The sequence below is a fragment of the Cheilinus undulatus genome, linkage group 13, assembly GCF_018320785.1.
Source record: "Cheilinus undulatus linkage group 13, ASM1832078v1, whole genome shotgun sequence".
NCBI lineage: Eukaryota > Metazoa > Chordata > Actinopteri > Labriformes > Labridae > Cheilinus > Cheilinus undulatus.
In genome coordinates this window covers 42,070,420-42,093,173 of record NC_054877.1, presented here as the reverse complement: position 1 = coordinate 42,093,173, position 22,754 = coordinate 42,070,420, and the positions used below count along the sequence as shown (strand labels likewise).

General features: G+C 37.5%; 1 protein-coding gene across 4 annotated transcripts; it reads left to right on the top strand.

Moving 5' to 3' along the window:
• Nucleotides 1-2,234: 2,234 nt before the first annotated feature.
• Nucleotides 2,235-21,507, top strand: tmem68 (transmembrane protein 68). 4 transcript variants are annotated; one of them, XR_005992756.1, is made up of 10 exons: nt 2,235-2,389; nt 5,271-5,442; nt 7,435-7,608; nt 8,148-8,247; nt 8,497-8,664; nt 10,133-10,326; nt 11,095-11,155; nt 11,774-11,913; nt 12,744-12,929; nt 21,010-21,507. XR_005992756.1 is itself a non-coding variant. In XM_041803289.1 (9 exons), exons 2-9 carry the CDS (start codon nt 5,383-5,385, stop codon nt 12,846-12,848), a joined length of 1,002 nt encoding a protein of 333 aa, XP_041659223.1. In that variant the 5' UTR covers nt 2,235-2,389; nt 5,271-5,382; the 3' UTR covers nt 12,849-18,438. The 4 variants fall into 4 exon arrangements, 2 of the variants coding, with proteins under 2 accessions (XP_041659223.1, XP_041659224.1); XR_005992755.1 differs by lacking the exon at nt 21,010-21,507 and adding an exon at nt 15,437-18,438; XM_041803289.1 differs by lacking the exon at nt 21,010-21,507 and having other exon boundaries at nt 12,744-18,438.
• Nucleotides 21,508-22,754: the final 1,247 nt, after the last annotated feature.

Sequence of the window (22,754 nt, the reverse complement as noted above, 5' to 3'; positions counted from 1 at the left end):
ATATGAAGCTGTGTTCAGTGGGTCACAATTTTGTGCCTGCTGATTTTTCCCATTATAATGTGGAAATCATTCAAGATCCTTGGAAAACTGGCAGAAATATACACCATGGGGAATGACCCACCCAAGATCACAACTGCAAAAACTGAGTCATGATTTGACATTTAAGGGTGCACTCACACTAGGCCATCCTACGGAAGAGTATTAGGGCCACTGAAAAAAAAAAAAATTTGAGACGAATTTTTTTTTTTTTCACTTGTGAGAAAGTGAGTTTAAAGTCAGAATTCTGAGATTAAAGTCAGAATTCTGAGTTTAAAGTCAGAATTCTGAGAAAAAAAGTCAGAATTCTGAGAAAAAAGTCAGAATTCTGAGTTTGATCTCAGAATTCTGAAAAAAAATTGAGACTTTTTTTTCATTTGAAGAATAAAGTCAGAATTCTGACTTTAATCTCAGAATTCTGACTTTTTTCTCACAAGTGAAAAAAAAATTTCGTCTCAAATTTTTTTTTTTCAGTGGCCCTAATACTCTTCCGTACCATCCGGACTATGCCTGATCCATTTAAGTCTAAAGACCAGTATGTTTGACCAGTGTCAGTGCAATAGTTCCATGACACAGAAGAACAAGATAGGCCTAGGCATGGCATGGATGCAAATGAAGGAGCACAGAAGGAGAGCGAGAGAGATAGAGGCTAGCACAGATGAGAACCACTGCTCAGTACTTTCTTAAAAAGTGAATAAAATGCAAATATAGATGTAAATGTAACCGGTAGCCAAAGCCTGCATTGCAAAAAAAGTGGCAAACATGCAGAGGCTTTTCGGATATAAAATAAAGTGCTTCAAAAAATTTTGATAATGCGTACATTTGAGTAAACATTGCTTTGTGGTCCATTTTATAGCAGAAACTTGCTAAATTCCACTGAGAAACTGTACCCATCTGTTACACTATATGGCCTTGCCTCCTTCAAACAGTGAGTCCTTCTTAAAGGAGCAACGCTTACTGAACTCACTGAAGGCTATGCCACTTCTACTGCTAGGTACCTCATACAGCCCAACTTCAAAAATACCGAAATATTCCTTTAATGTGCACTGAGAACAAAGAATATGGATGTCCAACCACATTGGTTAATGTAAGGTGTAACTCAGCCTAAAGTGAAGTAGTGTTAATTTCTTTGACTAAAACTATGACTAAAAATGTTCAACAGCCTTTTTTTCCATGACAAAAAGTAGACTAAGACTAACAAAAATAGATCTGTGATGACTAAAACTGACAAAAACTAAGTTTAGTTTTCGTCAAGATGACTAAAACTAGACTAAAATGTAATGTAGTTTTTGTCAGACATTCAAAATCCATGATATTTCTCCACTGTTGATAAATCTGTCATAATACAATGCATCTGTATCTATTCTGCCTCTCAGCTGTAGAAAGCAGTAACCCCAGGTTTGTCAGGGTGCAGAGAACACACTAGCATGATTTGGTACCAGATTTAGGCAAGAGAATAAGTGCTTGGACTAAAAGTATAGACTAAAATGTGAGGACTTTTTATGGACTAAAACTAGACAAAAATGTTTTGAGTTTTCGTCAACTAAAACTAGACTAAAACTAAAAGGGTAGAAATTACTAAAATGAGCTAAAATGCATTTCATTTAAAGACTAAAACTAAGACTATAATTTAAAATAGCTGCCAAAATTAACACGTAAGTAATATGCAGCAGTTGCTTGGGGTAAAATGTGGAATCAGTCTCTAACAATGTGCTACTGTCATGTTTTGTGAAAACCAAACAATAGAGCAGTTTCACGTTGTTGAGAGAAAGCTTGGACCTCTTTGTTTTGGCCTTTGTGTTTTTTGGGGTTTTGTTTTTGTTTTTACTTTGTACTTGATGGTGTTTGAAATGTAATGAAGTAATATTTACACCATTTAAAACGTAAAAGTAATAGGCAATTACTGGCTTAGAAAAGCTTAAAGAGTACAAGTACAGAAAAAGTTACTGCATAACAATATTTGAGTAAATGTAATGAGTTACTTTCCTCCCCTGGTTCTATCACAGCATATTGTAGTCGATTAATTTTACCCTTCTCATACAATGATATGGGTAATAACTATCTCTCTCAAGTGATGGTCTGCCATCTATTTATTTAATCGTTTTATTTTGTGTTTTATTTTGAAGGTCGGTATCCTCCGGTTTTGATTATCTGGTATTGGAACTCATCTAGGTGACACTTGTTTCCAGGGACACTGATCACGGAACACTTGATTGTGTCACACTGAAAACCATCCGGTGTGAGGAGCAGTGTAGCTTTTAGCTAACACTGTTGTATGTTGTGTTGGTTAGAGTACATTTAGGTCATTGTCTATCAGTTTTGAATGACTCTGCTCACAGAGTGACCGTCTGAGGTAACGTTTTCTCTGTCTATCCGTCAGTTTACCGTCAGTCAAAGGTGACATTGAATGTTGTCGTTAGCATTGAAGGCTAGCTGTCAACTGTAAAATTTCCAGTGTTTGAGTTTCGTCAGATAACGTTCGTTCTCCTGCTGTTGACAACAGTTCCTGTATTATCTCTTGGCTGTTATACTGCAGTTTCTAAGGTTATCATGGCGGTACTTTTCATTGCTATGGTGTAAAGCTGATCTGAGCAATGGAGCTAGCTTACATAAATCATATGTAAAATAACTGTCATTTGGTTTTAAGCTGTGTGTGACTTTAGCACCATCAGGCTGCATTTACACCTTTTCTGAGCAGAATTATTAGTCATTTATTTTTAACGGAATGCCAGTTCACAAAACGTCGTTTGACAGATGAGGGATATAGAAAGCTAGAGAGATGTAAGACTCAGTCAGTCCAGAAGGAGACGTTGGATTATCATTCTTTCTCATTCTGATACCCAGTTTAAACTGTAGCACATCATCTTGACTATGTCTAAAATGCTTTGGTTGCTGCTATGTGATTGGCTGATAAGGCATTTGCGTTAATTAGCAGCTGAACAGGTGTATTTAATAAAGTAATTGGCGAGGGGGCATGTGTTTGACAAAGAGGATAGAGGAGGGTGGTTTTACATTACAAATTGGAGGTGCATCAAAAAAAAAATTGAATATCATGAAGAAGTTAATTTTTCCCTGTGATTTAATTAAAGGAGTGAAACTTCCATATGTTCGTTGTTACAAAGTGAAATATTTCAAGACTTTTTGGTTTTAATGTTGATGATCAAGGCTTACAGAAAAGTCTTAAAAAAGGACTTATAATACAGAAATGGTCTTCCTGGAAAATTATGCTAATTTATTTACTCAGTAATTAGTTGGAACTCCTTTTGCACTGATTACTGCATCTGTGGGACATGTCAAAGAGCCATCAGTCCATGGCACTGCTGTGATGAAGCCCAGGTTGCTCTGACAACAGCCTTATTCTCGTATGTATTGTTGAGTCTGGTGTCTCTTATCTTCCTCTTAACAACACTTCAGAGATCCTCTATGGGGTTCAGGTCAGATCAGTAGGCTGGCCAATCAAACACAGTAAAACCATGGTCAGTAAACCAGTTTCTGGTGGTTTTGTCTTCACTGTGGGCAGGTGCCAAGTCCTGCTGGAAAGGCAAATCCGTATTTTCATCAAGCTTCTTAGCAGATGTAAGTGTGAGGTGCTCTAAAATCACCTGGTAGATGTCTGACAGCACTTACTCGTTGATAAAGCACAGTGGACCAACTGCAGCAGATGACATGGCACCTCAAACCGTCACTGACTGTGGAAACTGAAAATAGTGGATTCCAAGCACCTTGGATTCTGTGCTTGACTGATCCTCCACCATACTCTGGGACCTTGATTTCCAAATGAAATCCAATCAAGTCCGGTTCTTTTTCTCCTTAGCCCAGGTGAGATGCTGATGACATTGTCTGTGGTTCAGAAAGTCATGGCCCAGTCTTCAACACGTCTAGGTGGTGGCTCATGATCCGCTAACTCCAGCCTCAGTCAGCTCATGTAAAGCAATGAATTTAAGCGGCTTACCCTCCTTGTGGAGGCTGTTAGTGACTGTCTTCTGGACAACAGTCAAGTCAGCAGTCTTTCCCATGACTGTGGATGCGTGTGTTGAACTACAGGGCGAAAAAAAGGCTCGGAAAACCTTTGCAAATTAGACTTTTCCACAATATTCTAATATTTTGATTATATTTTGATTTTGTAAGCTGTACACCTTAATCATGAAGATTAAAACAAAAAAATCTTGGAATATTTCACTTTGTATGAGATGAATTTAAGATTTATGAAAATGTAAATTTTTAAAGTAAATCACAGGGGAAAAAACTCACTTTCACATGATCTTCTATGTTTTGGTGTGTCAGTGAATTCAACCCGGCACAAGTCATGTAAATTAATTACTTCCAACTGATGTCCAGTAATTGTATTTCGAGGGAGAGGGTTGTTATGATTTAAGGGCAAAACTTAACCTTAAGAGACTTTATGCTCAAACAATAATGAAGAGTGTTTCCATTTGTGGAGCAGTTTGAAAATGAACTCAAACAAAGTGAAAACTTAATTCAGTTCAAGAAACTGAGGCCTTCAGTCAATATAAAGAGCGTTTACAATAACTTGTTTGATACTGTTTTATATTTATTTTTTCTGGTGTTGATGCAGGGTGAATCGTTGTATTATATGTATGTTGAGAAGTAAACGTTGTCCTACTCCTCTTGAAATGTGCCGTTTGTTTCATGCTGAATTTGGAGGTTGATAACATGTTAAGGATAATTTAATTAACATTTTTGATTCCATCATTTCCTCTTTGTCAGCTAGCTGTCATTTGTTTTTGTTGGCATGTTTGAAATAAAAATATCAACCAATTAATAAAAACATGAATTGAAACATACATATTAATATCTATAAGGATGTATGCACAGTATTTGTTATACAAGATGCTCACATCCCTGGAAACACAGAGTAAATGTAAAGTCATGACATAAATAACAATAATGCATTATAATATCTTATTAGTATGTTATAGTATAGATACCATGTCAAATAACTCAGTGTAACATATTCACACACATGTTTATAAAGATATGTTTAATATTACTTAAAGATGCAGACAGGAGTACAACAGGCAAAGTTAGTCAAGCAGAAGATATTTGGTCATTCTTGATGTTGAAAATATTCAAGATGTTGAAGATCTTTTGTCAGATCTTTAGTTTTTAGCTAAATTCTGTCATTGTAAAGACAGTTGAAACCATCCAAGTGTATCTCTGTGTCTTCATCATGACAAAAATGTAACCTAAGTGAGCATTTTCTTCTCTTTCAGATTGCATGTATGCATCCGTATGAGTTTTTCACCGATGTGATCCTCATGAAGCTGTCTGACTGATCCTGCTATTGGCTGGTTGAACAAAGTCTGTGACTGATAGCAGAGCAGGATGTCAGACAGTGGAAACCAGTCCTGTCTGATGGGAGCAGAGGACACCCTGTCCTTCTTGGTATATTTCCTGTCTATAATTTACTGACATTAACAGTTTGCCGTCTCTTTTTTCCTCATGTTATATTTTAATGTGTCCTAATTTTAATGTGTAGTGCTAACCAGTAACTCTGTCTTCTAAGCTAAGCACAAGTTCTTACATTTGGGTACTCAGAGATACAGAATACAAATATGAATACTTAACATCACCATTACAGTTCTTAAAATTATTTTAAAAGTTTCTTATTTCCATTAGTATTTAGATTCCTGTCCCCTTCTCTTGACAATTTAGCAGTACATAGTTTGTGGGCAGCTCTACTTTTGACATCTTTATTTATTTTAAGGTATTTATCAGTACTAATGCATCCCTAAATGCTGGAAAAGTTTACTGAACATGATTAAATGTTAAAGTAAATGGGAAACAAAATAATAGAGACTTTAATTTTCATTTAGTAGACCTTATATGGTGTCGGATCCTTCCCTCTATTGAGGCTAAGGATGTTTGTTTTAACGGCATATTTAGTCATGATGTTACTGTCCTTGGATGACACTTGGGCATAGAGTGCAGAATTTCAATTTTAGATGTGATTTTAGCTCTCCAGGATCATAAAAACATAATAATCTTGATTAAATGCCATGTTTCTCTTGGTTTTTCCATAGGTTTGTTGTGTGGTAAATGAAAAGCAGAGAGAGCCACTAGTTAGGCTGGCCCCACACTAGACCATCTGCCAAATCTTAAAAGATTTTAAAAGCGTGGGAGACCAGGGACATAAGGACAGTTTCCAACGATTTTTCATCTAGTCTACACACTAGACGACTCAGCCAGACTATGAGACCCCACACCTGACAAACATGGATGTCTATCAATATTTTTGGCTTGTCCCTCCACCAGGCTGTCCTGGCATGTTACACAGGTGCAGCAAAACTCATAGAACAAGGGCAAGAATCAGGATGAAATCCTGAGTGGAATTAAGGTACAGCTGTGTTTATGTTTGTGAGGGGTGAAAGTACATATGATCCAGTTGGTGATACTGCCTGGTCTGATGGCTCTCATTGGTTCAGTGGAGGCACTACAACCTAGACTTGTACATATCAAACATGTTTCAGGATCTGGGAGGCTATTGCATGAATTGGAGCAGTAAAACAGTTGTGTTGACGCCACACATGAGGATTATTCAGATAGATAATTATACGCCCCCACAATCACGATGGTCAGAGGAGAAAAATCTGACCTCAAATTGGGCTTAAAATCCTGTAGTGTGTGGCCAGTCTTAGTATGATAGGTGAGAGCTTCAGAAAAAAAAACACAAGTATTATTTTTAAATGGCATGATACAATTCCTCTATCATATGTGTTTTTTAAATTGAAGTCTTTAAGGATCTCAGATGTTTTCCCCCATTTCCAGCAAGTTGAGACCAGCACTGCTTAGTCCTAACCCTAACCCTTAATACTATTTCTTGTTTTCACTGAGAATCTGTTCAATTAAAATGTAACCTGATAAGGCATGTTTACTGAACAGAAAGCCAACATTTTGTTTTCATTCGTAAATTGGTCATAATGGAGAGAAATGCACTCAGATGTGCACCTCTGTAGAGGGTCTGTGAATCCTGGGACCTCAGAGCACATGTGCATTCTAGGACTGCTTCTAGCATGAATGTGGAAGTGTTCTTTTAGTGCATTTCTTCTAAAGCAATGTCTGATTTTCATTAGTTAATTTTTAGTAAATTTTTATTAATTGTTACATTAGACAATTTCAAGTTATTTCAATGACCATTGTTGGTTTTTCTTTCATTAACGGAGGGGCACCAATAGTTTTGTGCACGAGTGTAGGACCGTGGATCAGGTTAGAAAATGGTGAGAGTGCAGGGAATGGGCAGGAAAGGCGACCGTATTTGAACCCAGGCCACATGTTTGAAGGAAAATAAATCTCTGTACATGGGTTGCATGTCATAACCACGAGGCTACCAAAGCTCACAGTTCTCATCTTTCTCTCTTTCTCTCTCTGTGTTTGCAGGTTTGTGTGTTCCATGCATTTGAGGACTGGGCAGGCCTGGGTCAGGTAGAGGACTATCTGAGTGTTTTGGAGTACCTACTGTGGGTCTTCACACCTTTGGCCATCGTCTTCATTCTGCCCTTCCTCATCGTCATCCTACTTTACCTCTCCATACTGTTCCTCCATGTCTACAAGGTAAATTATCTCTGTATACACAAGCAGTGAAACAGTTGTATGACTTTTGTCAGATTTTACAAGCAAGCACAAATTATTATCACAGTCACTGTCTTCAAAACAACTTATTGAAAAAAAATCTTGCACATCCACTCTGCCATCACTAAATCTTTTGTTCCGTGTAAACCCACATGCATGTGACATGCAGTGTTCCCCACACACCTCAGTTAATGTAGGAAAAGATTCACCCACTGTTTTGTTCACTCTCACCAAAAAATTCAAGTTAATGCATTGCTCAACTTTTAAACTAATCATTTTCCAATGCCTTGGCAAAAACATTTCTATCAGTAGCCAGCTGTGAACAAAAGATGTCACTTAATGGAAACTTACAGCGGTTGTGTGTGAATACCCGGCCGTACATAACACTTATTGTGACTGTGAACCATGTGGTTTTATCCTCATAAGAGCTGCCTCATTATTTAATAGCCATACCTTGGATGTGTTGCTTTTATTCCTTGTTGTACTTGTACTTGTTCTTACCTGGTTGTTTATTTAAACAGAGGAAGAATCAGCTGAGGGAAGCGTATTGCAACAACCTGTGGGATGGGGCCAGGAAGACCCTGGCTACTCTGTGGGATGGACACGGAGCCATCTGGCATGGTGAGACAGTTGGCTCAAGAGTAACAAGTCCTTTACATGTTATCTTTGTAGAAGGGTTTTTTTACCTGCTGTCACAGAAACAGAATAAAGAATGAAACCATTCAAGAATCCTAACAGTAACAGCAGCAAAGATAAAAACATGAACTACAAACATAAAACATAATTAACTTAGATGTATTGAAGTAAAATAATGACAAAAGCCCAGAAAGGAGCCTTCTGACCAGTATATTTCCTGTCCCTTTGCACTAGGCTATGAGATCCATGGAATGGAGAAAATCCCAGACGAAGGACCAGCCCTGATTGTGTACTATCATGGAGCCATTCCAATAGACTACTATTACTTTCTGGCCAACGTTATTATCCAGAAGGGACGAACCTGTCACTCTGTAGCAGACCACTTCCTTTTCAAGATCCCAGGTACTGTCACCAAGGGTGGAAAGTAATTAATTACAATCACTCAAGTTTCTGTAATTGAGTAGTTTTTTGGGTACTTGTACTTTTGAGTACATTTTGGAATCAGTCATTTAACTTCTACTTGAGTCATTTTTAAACAGAGAAACTTTACTTTTACTTGAGTACAATAGTCTTGTACTTTTCCACCTCTGTTCAGTAGCACATAGTGAGAGAATGATTCCACATCATGTACCAAAAACAGCTTCTGGACACAGCAAAAACTGGAGTGTTGATGTCTCAAGGTTAAAAATGTCAGAGTTGATTTCAACTATGAAAGTGTAGTTTTAACTCCATTCTGAATGAAATGGTCTACAGTGTTGGAGTTATTTGACAGTTGATCCACCAGTGTAAGTTCAACTCTGTAGAGTCAGTTGATCCAAGCTCAGCCAGTGCCATTTTAAATCTGGGTGGATATGTGGGCGAAGTTCCCATAATGCCCTTGGTCAGAGTGTCAGATGTGTTTTACATGTGCTGCCTGTTGCACAGTAATCCCTGCTTGGGTTTTTTTTACTTGTGTTTCTGGTTGATTGTTGTTTTTGATGTGACACATTTGCACCCTGAGGGAAGTTATCCACTGCATTAGAGTTCATGCCTGTGACTAAGTGGGTTCCTAAAGGAGGCATAGTACATATTGCATATATGCATTGCCTTGCTACGAGGTTGACTCTCTGCTTTGTGCTTGCCAGACTAGACCCACCTTACCACAAATTTTCAAGAGTTTCTGCAGCTCTGTCATATTGGAAAATATTTAACTTTCAAAAGTGTTTTCAAGTTTTTAAATGCCAAATTTAACTCTGAGTTTAATGAACATTGTCATTTTCTCTGTGTATGTTACTCTAATATAGAGGAGTCTTAACCTGAACAATCTGGTTGGGGATCTATACTCTAGTTGTTCTTACCAATAATGAAAGATTGTATTTTACTGTATAACTCCACAGTAGTTACTCAGCATTCAGTACTTAAAATAACTGTACTCTTACTTAAGTACAATAGTTGTGTGCTTTTTCCACCTCTGGCTGTCACACATGCAGCCTACAAGAATGTACACATAAATGTAACATCTCAACAAATGCTGCTGGTCAAGCTGAGACCAAAAAGTACACTGTTTAAAATGTTTTAATGTTTCTAAATTATGAGATTCTTTCATGGTTCAAGGTCCAACATGGAGTCTGGAGCATGGAGACAGTGATACGCAGACATGTAACACTGCCATAAGCCCTAAAAAATCCTGTCCAATAAATATTTGGCAGTCGCTGTAGTGTAATGCTATTTTATGTAATGTATTCTAGATTAACAGAATACAGCTGTGTTTGTATCTATGGTGTTTTTTTTTTTTTTCATTTTTCCAATGCCAGCTTTAATTTGTCACTCTCTTCAGCCTTTGTTGACCTCATGAATCTTTACCCTCTTTCACTCTGTCTCTTCACTCCAGGATTCAAGTTACTGTTGGAGGTGTTTAGTGTGATCCACGGTCCTCAGGAGGAATGTGTGCGGGCCCTCAGGAACGGCCACCTGTTGGGGATTTCTCCAGGTGGAGTGCGGGAAGCTCTCTTCAGTGATGAGACATATCCTCTTCTGTGGGGAAAACGTAAAGGCTTTGCACAGGTCGCCATTGACTCTCAAGTGGTGCGTTCTCATCATTAAAATCTACTATTGTTGTCTTTCATTGCTTTTGTTACAGCTTCAGTCTGGAGAGTTTGATATTGAACATAGTGTTAACATGGAAAAATCAATTTAATTTGAATTGTACTGGGTTTTTTCATATTACTGTAAATATCCTGTCACTGCAGTTGTTACATGTTGAGAATGTTTTTCCCTTTGAAATAAGTATTGTAGAACAGTACAGGACAAATGACAAGATGACAAAATCAACATTATATGTTGACAAAACAGAAAGCAGGAAAAAATGGCAAAAAAAAATCCACTGGCAGTGCCTATCAGTCAAAACAGTGATGACATCACAGGTAGCAAAGAATCATGGGTCTTAACAGTCCTTACTCTGCTGAGATGTGTTGCTGCAATCAAATTCATAATGACATGTGAAACGTCTCAGTTTCAACATCTGATATGTTGTTTATGTTCTATTGTGAATAAAATATGAGATTTATAACCACAGCATTCTGTTGTAATTTATATTTTGCACAGCACTTCAACTAGGAATGGGGGTTGTAGATATGAAAGGTTTAATGTTTTTTTTAATATAATTTAGATATTTCAATGTGAAAATTCTACTCATTTTACGTTTATAACAGTCTCTCATTTATTTCTCCACAAACGGTATCTACTCTTTGTTTTTTGCTTAACTAAATAAGTGTCTACATCAAAAATCATTTAGTTTAAAAATTCCTCTCTAACTTTTTGTTCTTCAATTTCTGTCTTGTTTTTGTTTTCCAGCCAGTAATTCCAATGTTTACCCAGAATGTGCGGGAAGGCTTCAGATCTCTGGGAACTCTGAGTACGTAAATAATAAACAAAATAAATATAAATCCAGGAGGTCACACAAGACACAGCAGGACAAGGACATACATGTTGTTTTGTTTCTTAATGGGAATGTTGATTCGTGTAAATGTATTTTTTCGTCTTTGTTATACAGATAAAAGAATTACCTGAATTAGGCCGTAAATACAATAACTTGAGTTAGTTGACTAAAAATTACAGTCAAACACCAATCCTATTTCAGAATGTTTACATGCAGGGTTTCCTTTCTTTCTTTGTTTCCAGTAGGCTTTGTTATCTATTTATCAGAATTAAGAAATACTTTTTTAGAACTAGTAATTGAGAACAAAGTCACACAAGTAAATTTTTCACCCATCTTTGAAGAAGAACAATGTCTGACCTCCCTCTTTACAGTCAGACTTACTGAGGTTTTTTGCCCCCTGCTGGCCAAAGCCGGTTTAGGGCGCGTTTGCTTCTCTTTCAAACTAGTGTGTCATCTAATAGTCTGGGTTGCTGACCAGATGAATCTCTTTGAAGTTCTCCTTTGTCTCAAGCTTATCTGAATCCTGTCTTTTATTCTGTTATTGTTATTAAGGTGACATGTCTGGTCTCTCTGTTTTTGTATTTTTAAACCCAGGGTTTTATCGCTGGGTGTATGAGAGATTTCGTCTCCCTATAGCTCCTATTTATGGAGGATTTCCTGTGAAGTTTCGTACCTTCCTTGGCGATCCCATCCCCTATGACCCCAATGTAACAGCTGCAGAGCTAGCAGAGAGAGTAAGTCTGCTGTTCAGAAATGTCCTTGTTTTAGTCTGGGCTTTTGGATCTTTAATGTTGAAACAATGACTTTGTGTTGTCATGGTTAGTTTGCAGTCTGGGGGTATATTTTTTCTTCTTCTTTATGCATGGAATGAAAACAGTGGTTTACTCTGGAGCTGTCAAGATAACTCCTATTAATTGCAAACAACTAAGATCCACAATTAGTGCATTAATTTTAGAAAGCCACGTTAGCATCTCCTGCAGCTGCAGAGATGTAAAAAAAGTCCACCACTGCACCTTTATGTCTCAGTTCACTTTTAAAAAACTCACAGACAGCTCAGTGGCTAAGTCAAAGGTCGTCTGCATATTATGTCATCACGATTTTACCTATTTATTGTGTCCTTATTTCTTTTTAATCCACAAGTTCCTTTTTCTGTGGTTAAGTTCATGTAATATTTTTCAGTCTCACTTTTAAAACAGGTCTTTATTCTAACAGAATGTCAGAATGTCAATTTCCCTTAATTTAAGACAGTGGAGCATTTGTTACCAACTTTTGTATGTTTTCCCCCCTTCACCAGATAAACTGAGCAAAGCAAACCCAAAGTTTCCAAAGAGCACCTGCACGTGAAACCTCAGAGACCAGCAGTGCTTTTTTTTTTGTTTGTTTTGGGGACAGTTTAACTTTTGCAGAGAAACTTTAATGGATAGTTTTTCCCTTGGCAATATAAGATAGTTCTAACATTTCTGTTAAAATCAAAACTTACAGTAGAAACAATAAGTTATCAATAGCAATGAAAAATTTCCATCATTCCTATACGGGGCAGTTGACTTTGTTTTTGGCTCTGCAGGTGCAGCAGGCTGTCCAGTCTCTGATAGACCAGCACCAGCAGATTCCAGGAAACATACTTAGAGCGCTGTTGGAGAGATTTCACACCAAACTCAAAGACCATTAACATCAGCAGTAAAACGACAAAGACAAACTGTTCAGAGTGACCAACAGGATGTCAGAGGTCAGATGGCTTCAGTGTTCACAGGTTTGGCGGTCCGACATGTTTGAGTATTTGCACAAAAAAAAAACCCAGAGTGCAGCTGCTGAGGTTCTTTTGCATGCACTTTCTTTGTACTGCATCTTAGTGAGACATATTTGTGATCACATTGATTCTGTTTCCAGTCTCCTCATTCCCAGAATTGATATGTTACGGCTAGAATTCCTGAAGTTGTGTCTTTAGATGCAACAGTAATCATACCTCAATATTTAAATGAAGAAAAAAGTTTCTTGCAACACCGTAAACATTGTCAAATCTGATGACCGTATGATCTTCTGCAGATGGACTCAACTTTGTGCTGATTGGTTGGTTTGATAAATTTAATGAATTTCTTCATTAAGACTGAACATTTATAAGGATGCCCTGGAAGGCAAATGTCATGAGAAATCTTGGGACTTCATTACCCAGGTCTTTTCTTGTTTGTTTTCTTTGCTTTGCATGAGTACAGGTTCAAAGGTGTTTTTCAAAGAAAGACTTGAAAAAACAGATATGGCAAATAAGTAAAAAATAAGCCCTCATTTTTTTAAAATTCCAGAATATTTTTTACTGATGAAGAAATTATTTTTCCTGTTTATAGTCACAGCTTAAAAGTAGTTTGCAAGAAAAAACAAACCGTTTCTAGTTCTGTATCTTTAGTCCAAAACGGAGATGAAAGTTGAAATGAGCAAAAATATGTTTTCTTACTTTTGTTTCAGGCCTTTCAAAGATGTAAAACATATAATGATCTCTTCTTGGGGTATTTTTGAGAGCATTTTCACACCGAAGGCTGGCCACACACTACAGGATTTCAAACCAGATTTGAGGCCGATTTGCCTCCCCACGATGATTGTGGGAGTATATCCTGAGAGTAGCAAACAAATATTTGTCTGAATAATCCTCAACTATGAAGTGTCAACATGATTATTTTACTGCTTCAAGTCACGTTGAAGCCTCCCAGACCCTGAATTAAATGTCAATTACTGAACGTTTCCATGTGAACAAACCAACTTGAGTTAATAATACAACAGTGTTAGAACTGCTCCATGATTCTTAAAATGGCCTATCTTGGGAATTCAATTTTGCATACAGTTTGGAATTTATAGGGACACAAACTACTTCCTCTTACCTTCAAATTACTAGATCTGTTTCAAAACACTGAAAAATATAATTTTTCAAAATTAATCTACTAAAAACTTCTCATTTAACCCTTTTTAGAAGTATTAACAGCTCTCTACTCTGAAAAGGTAATCCACCAGTAAGTGTTTAACCTTCTTCTAAGAAAGACTCTTAATCATAGAAATATTCCTAGAAATGTGAACACTATACATTAGAATTAAATATGCACAAATAAAAAATATCAAGAACACCTGATATAACAACTCTGAAAAGAGGCTTGTTTATTACAGTCTGTCACACTCATGCTGATTCATCTTTGAGGCAGAGTCTCAGTGAACCAATAACATTTTTTCCCAATACCTCAGAGTGCAATGATGAGATTTGTTATAATTTTAAATGTCATGTTCTTGTAACAGAGGAAGTTTCAGATTTGTTCCTGTTTGTCAGATGTAAATCTGAAGACCAATAACAGCAAAGCTACTCCTGGCATAAGAGCATCAGTACATTCAGTTTTGTTATTCACTATACAGTTGTACACATTGTCCAGTCTTTATTTATTTATATTTTTACTATGTTGTTATTGGACTAGAGCAGGGCTTTTCAATTACACATTCAACTGGGCTCAATTTTAAAATCAAGAAATGTAGCCGGGATGGACATTTTTGGTACCCAGTAAGCAGCTGGCAATGACAAATTTTTAACCAATACAGATCAATTTGATGAAAAATACTTACAATACACTTTTTATTCTTTGTGTCCCTTTAAATTTTTGCAACATGACAAAAGCTCACCAAAAAGTGCTTAACAACACAATAACAGAGCTGTATTTGAACATAACCTGAGGTTGTAGAAATGTTTCTTTTTTCACTTGAATAAAAATAAAATATAAAGAATGAAAAAATTAAAATGAAATTCTGCAAATAATAATTTTGGTCACATCTTACCTAGGCATTTCTTAAGTGCACAAAAGCTAAATTTGCACAGTTGTAGCTACAGTTGAAAAGGACATGGTTTACACTCAGTATCTTGGGGCTACTTCTGTCAGCATTGACTGTTGCTAGGCTACACAGAGTGTTGCATTCAGGGTCTGAAATACTGTGGGAATTTATGAAAACTTGCCAAACAGGTTCCCCTCTGCATTTTTCCATGACCACAGGCTGGGCCACTTGGGGGTTGGTTCTGGGCCGCTAATTGAATAGGCCTGGACTAGAGTATCAACCTGATATGCCAAGTAGGCTGTTTTATAAAAGTGCATCTCAAAAAATTACAATATTATGAAAGAGTTCATTTTTTTTGCTTCAGTTCAAGAAGTTCAACTCCTATATACTCTAGATTGATCTCATACAAAGTGATATATTTCAAGACCTTTTTGTTCTAATGATGATAATTATGCCTTACAGCTCACAGAAATCAAAAACCAACCACGTTATCGGCTGATGTTGGTCCACTGTGCTTGATCAAGTCGAGAGTTGACACTGTGAGCTGTCTAGCAGGAGATTTTAGAGACCTTCATGCTTCTATCTGCTGAGAGGCTTTATGGAGAGACTGATTTTCTTTTCCAGCAGGACTTGGCACCTGTCCAAAGTGAAGCCAGAGCTACCAGAAACTGGTTTACTGACCGGGGTATTACTGTGTTTGATTGGCCAACCAACTGGTCCGACCTGAACCCCACGGAGAATCTTTCAGGTGTTTCCAAGAGGAAGATGAGAGACACCAGACTCAACAATACAGATGAGCTGAGGGCTGCTATCAGAGCAACCTGGGCTTCATAACACACCAGCAGGTGTGCTAGGTTGCATAAATGCAGTAATTAGTGCAAAAGCCAGACTAAGTACTGAGTGCATAAATGAGCATAATTTTCCTCATGTTGGACATTACTGTATCATAAATCCTTTTTTAATCTTTTTTTGTAATATTCTAATATTTTGATGCAGGGATTTAAGATTTTTGTGAGTTTTAAGTTGTTATCATCAAAATTAAAACAAAAATGTCTGAAAATATACCACTTGTATGAGAAGCATCTAAAAAATATGGAAGTTTGACATTTTGAATTGAATCAGCAAATAATGAACTTTTTCATGATATAATTTTCTGCAAATACACATGTATGCATGGGATATATTTTACTTTTATCTGGGAAACCTTCTATCCAAAGTGTTTAGGAGGGGCGGGACTTTTCAAAACATTTTCAAAAGGTGATTGGACAAACATTCCATCTGTCATATTTATTACGGACCAATCAGAGCAACAAGACAAACTTGGGTTGGAAGCATGAGCAACTCTGGCAGTAACCCCCTTACAGTGGAGCTTACTGGTGGATAAACTCATGCTGAGGCCAGTATAAATGTGGCCCATTTCTGATAAAACTGACGCTTTTCTTTAGCTACAGCCCAACTAATTGCTACACCCGGAAAGCCATTGCCACTGGCTTACAGTACAACTAAACCCCACTGCTAGCTATTGCAAACTCATGCTGAAGCAGGCCAGGAGGAAAGTGAAAATATCTTTTCCATCTTTCAGTACTGTTATATGCTCTTAATTTAATAAAGAAATTTGTTTCAGTTCTGATATAACTGTGGCTATACCATAGCTACATCTGAGTTTATGCTACACCAGTGGCAGCTATTGCTGTCAGATTCCAGTAGAACTAAACGCCACCCATAGCTACAGCCTTGTTCTCCTAAAGTGATGCTGGTTGGTCAGATCCATTCGCAGACCTGGCACATTGTTTCAGATTGGACCTTTGCAAGATTGAATCTGGCCAATCCATCTGCTTTGCAAAGTTATTTATCAGAGCAATCTAGTTTTGATCAGGTCAAGATGTGTCTCATGTTGTGTTTGTTTTGGTTTTGCTATATCTGGATTTCAAAGCTGAAATAAATCCTTATACCAACTAAGTGATGTATCAGCAAATAAAAACATGGTGGCAGTAATAAGAGGGTCTTACTTCTAGAGTGACCAAGAAACTGATAGTGTTTTTTTTCTCAGATATTCCAAATTGCTGCAGTTTTTTTTTTTTTTTTCAAATTAAACATTACTCCTACACAAATAATATGCAGCAATCAGAAACCTACATAAAGTTCATAACCAGGATACTTAAGTCCATGTAAATGCAGTTTTTCTGTTATACAGAATTGGCTAATTGGTATCAAACCAGCTGCCCTCTGTAGGTCCTTAAATAATCAGCATATTTTTTAAAGTACCAGCTGGTTGTTACTTGTGATGACCCAGTGCAGTCTTAAGATATAAACCTTCTCTTACTTAACATTCAAAAGAGCTCCACCATGCTTGATCCAAATCCTCAAGACATGATCCCAAAAGGGAATTTCAAACTCAGCTGCTACAAAGAAGGATTAAAGTTTTGAGGTGGGTCACATATTCCAGTACAGAGATTTTTATATCACAAACTGCTCTTTGACTTTTGAAAAACTTTCTAAACAAGAAAGGGAGTTCATTGTACGTGACTGTTTTATTACTTGACGTTAATGTAAGCTATGGGCATTAATACAGAAATCTAGAGATACAATATAATGGTGAAAATCTCGGATGGGGCAATATATTAAGTTTCTAAGATATAATTTCAAATGAGATATAGGATAAGACAATCATTTATATTGGTATTCCTGATGAAAACATAACAGGCATAATACATTGTAAAAAGATTGTGTAGTAACCTACGAATTCCTTGTAGTCTATGTGTGCAGCGTTTCATTCATACGTGTGTTTCAAAGCTAATCATCTGTTTAGGTCGATGCTTATGTTTCCTTTTATCTGCCTCCATTACACATCAAACTGGAATTCATACACAGGAGGACACAGAAAATCCAGTCAATTTCAAAATAAAACACTGTACATACCGATGATCGTTCATGTCATCACAATATCAACATTTAGTCAAAACTAGAAGCGGATGAACAGAATGTCCCGCTGCTTTGGCGTGTAAAGTAACATGATGTTTGTATGAGCCCTTCATTACCTCATAAACTTTTGAGCCAGTGGCTCTGGGCTGTGCTGCACTCCGCTTCAGAAACTGGCCCAGCCAGTTGAAGCAAAAACAAGGCACAGAGGGATCATGGGCCATACATATCCTGTTGGTTTAGTCAGGTCAAGTTTATTTATGTAGCACATTTAAAAACAGCATGAGTGCTTTACAGAGAAAGGCAAGATAAAAATAACCACACATACAAAACAGGGGGTTTAGGGGTTAGAGTCACCAACAAGAATAGGGTTATTGAACACAAAATAATCTTATAGAAATGTTAAGTCAGAGTGAGGAATCTTATCACATGATTATCTTATTTTATTGAAAGAGCATTTATTTAAAACAGTAAAATTCTGCCATCAGGGAGCTCTCAACCAAAACAATAACACAATATGAATGAACTTAGCACAAAAAGTAAGGAAGTCTGTGCTGGGTAGATTGTTTCTGTGTTGTAACAATGCTTCTTGGCAGTAAATCTCATGTTGTTGGAAAGCCTGTTTAAATGGTGCCACATTTGTAAGGAACATGCATTTGTGGGATGAGCAGCAGAGCTGAGTATGTGGGTTGCACCCATGAAAAATTTACCAAATCTTCTCTGCCATAGCCAAAGAGCTAATTCTGCCATTGACTCTTGTTTGGTGGATTGGATGATTGAGTCTGAAGAAACAAGACATGTTTGCAGTTTTACAATTTATTCATTTAACAAACAGGAACCTTAGTATGTGGAGGAACCATACACAGCCACAATAGCCTGGCACCTCCTCCTCATGCTGTGGCATCCCATTCCTTAGCATTTTTCACAAGTCAGCCATGGTGGTTGTGTTGGTCACTCTGGCACCAACAGCACACCCAAGCTTGTCTCACACGTGTTTAATGGGGTTGAGGTCAGGACTGCCGGCAGGACATTCCTCTCCACTCCCAAATTCTGGAGGTAGTCTCTGCTAAACCCTGCTCTGTCGGGGCAAGTGTTTTCATCGTGGAGGATAAATTTAAGCCACAGACTGTTGAGATACGGAATTGCCACTAGTGGAGAATCTCATCTCAACATCTCTCTGCATTGGGTTTTCCTCTAAAATGACAACCCTGCCTCCACCAAAAGATGTTACTCTATCTGGGCAGCGATTAGCATAACTATGTCTGTGTCTTCTCCAGACTTTGACCCTATAATTCAACTACTGGAGGTAGAATCTGGACACTTCGCTGAACATAACAGGGGCCAATCAGGCACCCTATTGTCAGCACCAGGGGGTACCAGAAGCTCAAAAAAAGAGTCAAAAGCAACAGCAGAATAAGCTGTTTGACACATTTTTCATCGGCACAACCCAAATTCTCAGCTCTGCTGCTCATCCCACAAATGCATGTTCCTAACAAATGTGCCACCATTTAAAGGGTTATAAACAGGCGTTCCAATGGTGTAAGAGTTATTGCCAAGAAGCATTGTTACAACACAGAAATAATCTAACAAACACAAATTTCCTTCCTTTCTGTGCTAAGTTTAGTGAAGACCAGTAGTGCCCACCGCCCCATCTCTGCTGTTTACTTCTAGTTTTGAATTGAGGACTCTGTTCAGTACAAAAAGGAACCTCATAACACATATTTACCAAACACAAAACCAATTTTTTGTTTTCATTCATAGATTTCTCATAATGAGGGAGAAATGCACTAAAAGGCACCTCCAGGTTTGCGCTGGAAGAAGTCACATGTGCTCCTGAAGTAACGCTAGAGCCTATGCACATCCTGGGACTGCTTTTCTTTTACACAGAAGTGCCGTCTTCAGTGCATTTCTCCTCATTATGAGAAATGTATGAGTTACAACAAAATGTCGATTACTGTTTAGTAAACACACTGAATAAGTTGCCATTTTTATTGACGGAGTCGATATAATAGAATCTCTAGAAACGTTCATTTCAAATACTATCCAAGCCTCATGACAGTGATGCCAGCTTATGTTATTTTTACTTCTGCTCCTTCTGCATCCACTGGTTTAAGAAAAATGTTTCTTTGGTGCACCGTCATCAAACTGAATGTTTTGCAAAACGAGAAAAACTGTGTGTTAAATATTCCAGTCTGCTAATCCTATGAATGCCAACATTGATTAATGTAAACATTACAAGCAATACATAGCAAGAAACTTTAGTTCATTTGCAAAATAAAGTTAGTAACGTTAACATACCCGAACATCACATATTGTCAGTGTTGAAATGTTTCCTATCTTTAAGCGTCTAAGTATTTTTAATCGTTACTGGGTTAAAATGCCGGTGTGATTGCCCATAGAGCCAAGTACACAGAAAGCATTTCTCATTATTAACCTTCAGTTTAGGAAACAGGACAAAATACCTGCAGATTCCAATGTGGATATCTTGAGTCGCTCTTGCAGACACCTGAGCACAACTTGGAGACATACTAAAGGAACAAAACTGAGGTCACAATTTCAGGGCATCACACTGAAAAGACTTGACCCAGGTGAAAGTTTGTCTCACCTTAAGAAGTCCATCAACAGTCGCTGTGAGAGGAGCTTTCTTCAAAATGGTCTTGAATCGGGGCATAAACCTGGCACTCGCTGATGCCAGTACCTGCATTTTAAGCAGCATTGATGCTGGTATCTGAATTGTAACAACTCTAACAACTCTCTGACGATACTATTGTTATCCCTAAAAAGAAAAAAAAAGTACAGTGCATGTTAAAAAAAACAATACCTTGGTGATTTTTCATTACATAGGAGGAAAAATTGACAAAATCCCAGAACAGAATCATAATTCCAAGATTTATGGTGTCCTTTTTTGGTATGGCATTTATCTTCCTCTGATGCTGCTTTCTGATTGGTGCAAATTCTCATGTTTGCAGTTTTCCCTCACATTTTCAGGAGAAACCTTTTTTTTTATATGTTACTGAGAACTTTATTTAAATCGTACCTTAGCTGCAGTTAAAATAATGATAAATTTTATCCTAATGAGTCCAACTTAATTATATCTTTTTTTTTTGCATTACCAGTACTGAACAGCTACAACCAACAGACACCTGACTGCATTTTATCAGGTCTGACTCTGCAGGGCAGGAGCAAACATTAGTCTGGTCCCAGACACACAGAGAGCCTTTGACTACTTTAATGACTGCTCATAAAACCATCAGCACCCCCCTATCTATCTAGTTACTGTGATATTTATGTGCTTTATCATGAGTGTTGTTAACTAATCATTGGTCATGTATAAATTGTTTAAATAAAAGCCAATAGTCTTTATATGTGATGAGAAATATGTAAATATAGTGATTTAACAAATATGTTTGCACGAATTATCAAAGTATTACTGCCAACTCAGATTTTTTTTTAAAGAAAATTTTGTAAGTGTTTTTGAGTGATGTCTAACTGGGTGCTTTACTTCTGTGAACTGGTGGCCTTTTCCATGTTTCTGTTGTTGGTTTGAGACGATCTATACATAATTTTTACACTGTGTCAATATAACATCAATGTTGCACTATTAAATATTTACATCCTTTTCCTGTTAATAAATTTATTTTGATAAAATGTTTCATGAGTGCTCTTTCTTGTTTTAGCACAGGTCTGAGGATCAGGTTAGAGTGAAAAATGCACCCTGAGAAGAGTGGTACAAGGGCTGCGGGCTCTCAGAGTGTGAGTATTAAAGACCCTGTAAAGCAAAAAAAAAAAATCTATATTTTAGGTTCGTTGTATGTCAGGCCACTGTGTTATCAACCAACAGGCCAAATATCAGTCATGAAAAACATCTTTAAGTTTATTATACTGAGCTTTAAAATCATGAAAACTGAGGCTTTTAAATCTGCTCTAGGATGGTGTGGTCGGTTGGATGAAATGAAGCCCCACCCACTCATGAAAAATGCAATCTCAGATTTTTGAAAATGCTTCTGATCAGAGCGTAGCTGCCTGTCTCTGTACCAGAGCAGAGAGACAGAAATAGATGATTAAATTTACTGTTTTCTGGTCCAAAACTCTCTGTTCTGATGCGTTTAATGACCTCTAGGCTGATAGGCTGATAGGTCTGGAAAACTGACCTCACAGCAAATAAATACACAGCATGTAACTGGCTGTTAACTTTCAACAGTGTGTACTGAGGTAAACTTCTATGTGATTTTATATCATTGCAGCATTAGGGGGGCGAGTCAGTTCGCCATCAAGTCCGGGTTAGTCAAGTGGCATCCTTTGTCTGGGCTGTGACAACCAATGGCAGGGTTCAAGTCACGCTTTGCCAAAAAGCACATGTGCAAACACTTAGAAGCTAGAGGAGAGAGCCTAAAGCGGGGTACACACATAAAGATAATCGGGCTGTTTTTGTCCCGATTTTCCCCCTTCCCAGCCAAGGACAGCAAACGTCCGATTATCTTAGGTCTTATTAGATTATCTTATAAGATTATCCTGTGGTCCAAGGTGTGTTAAGAGTGAATTTGTACCGATAATTGGCTCCGAAAACGGTCGGGGCAGACAATCGTAAATGTTATGACCAAAAATCTTCGTGTATGGGGCAAGTCGACGACTCCAAAGTCATGACTCTGATGTGGAACGGAATGTAGCCAATCAAGAAGCAAGCTGACTGACAACAACCATAGACATATACGTATATAATGTCTCTGACAACAACTCACCTCTAGCTCGCCCAGTAGACTAAAAAGTCCGTGTTCGCGCTGTCTCCAGGGTTTTCTCCACAGTCTTCTCTTTTTCTTTAGTTCATGATTTTTCTGTTAAAAATAGTCCCAAGAACACCATC

Excerpts from the sequence above, each read along its gene's own strand:
- tmem68 (XM_041803289.1), top strand. The coding sequence starts at position 5,383 with ATGTCAGACAGTGGAAACCAGTCCTGTCTGATGGGAGCAGAGGACACC. Across the intron at positions 5,443-7,434 it reads AGGACACCCTGTCCTTCTTG|GTTTGTGTGTTCCATGCATT; the intron begins GTATATTTCCTG and ends CTGTGTTTGCAG. Across the intron at positions 11,156-11,773 it reads CAGATCTCTGGGAACTCTGA|GGTTTTATCGCTGGGTGTAT; the intron begins GTACGTAAATAA and ends TTTTAAACCCAG.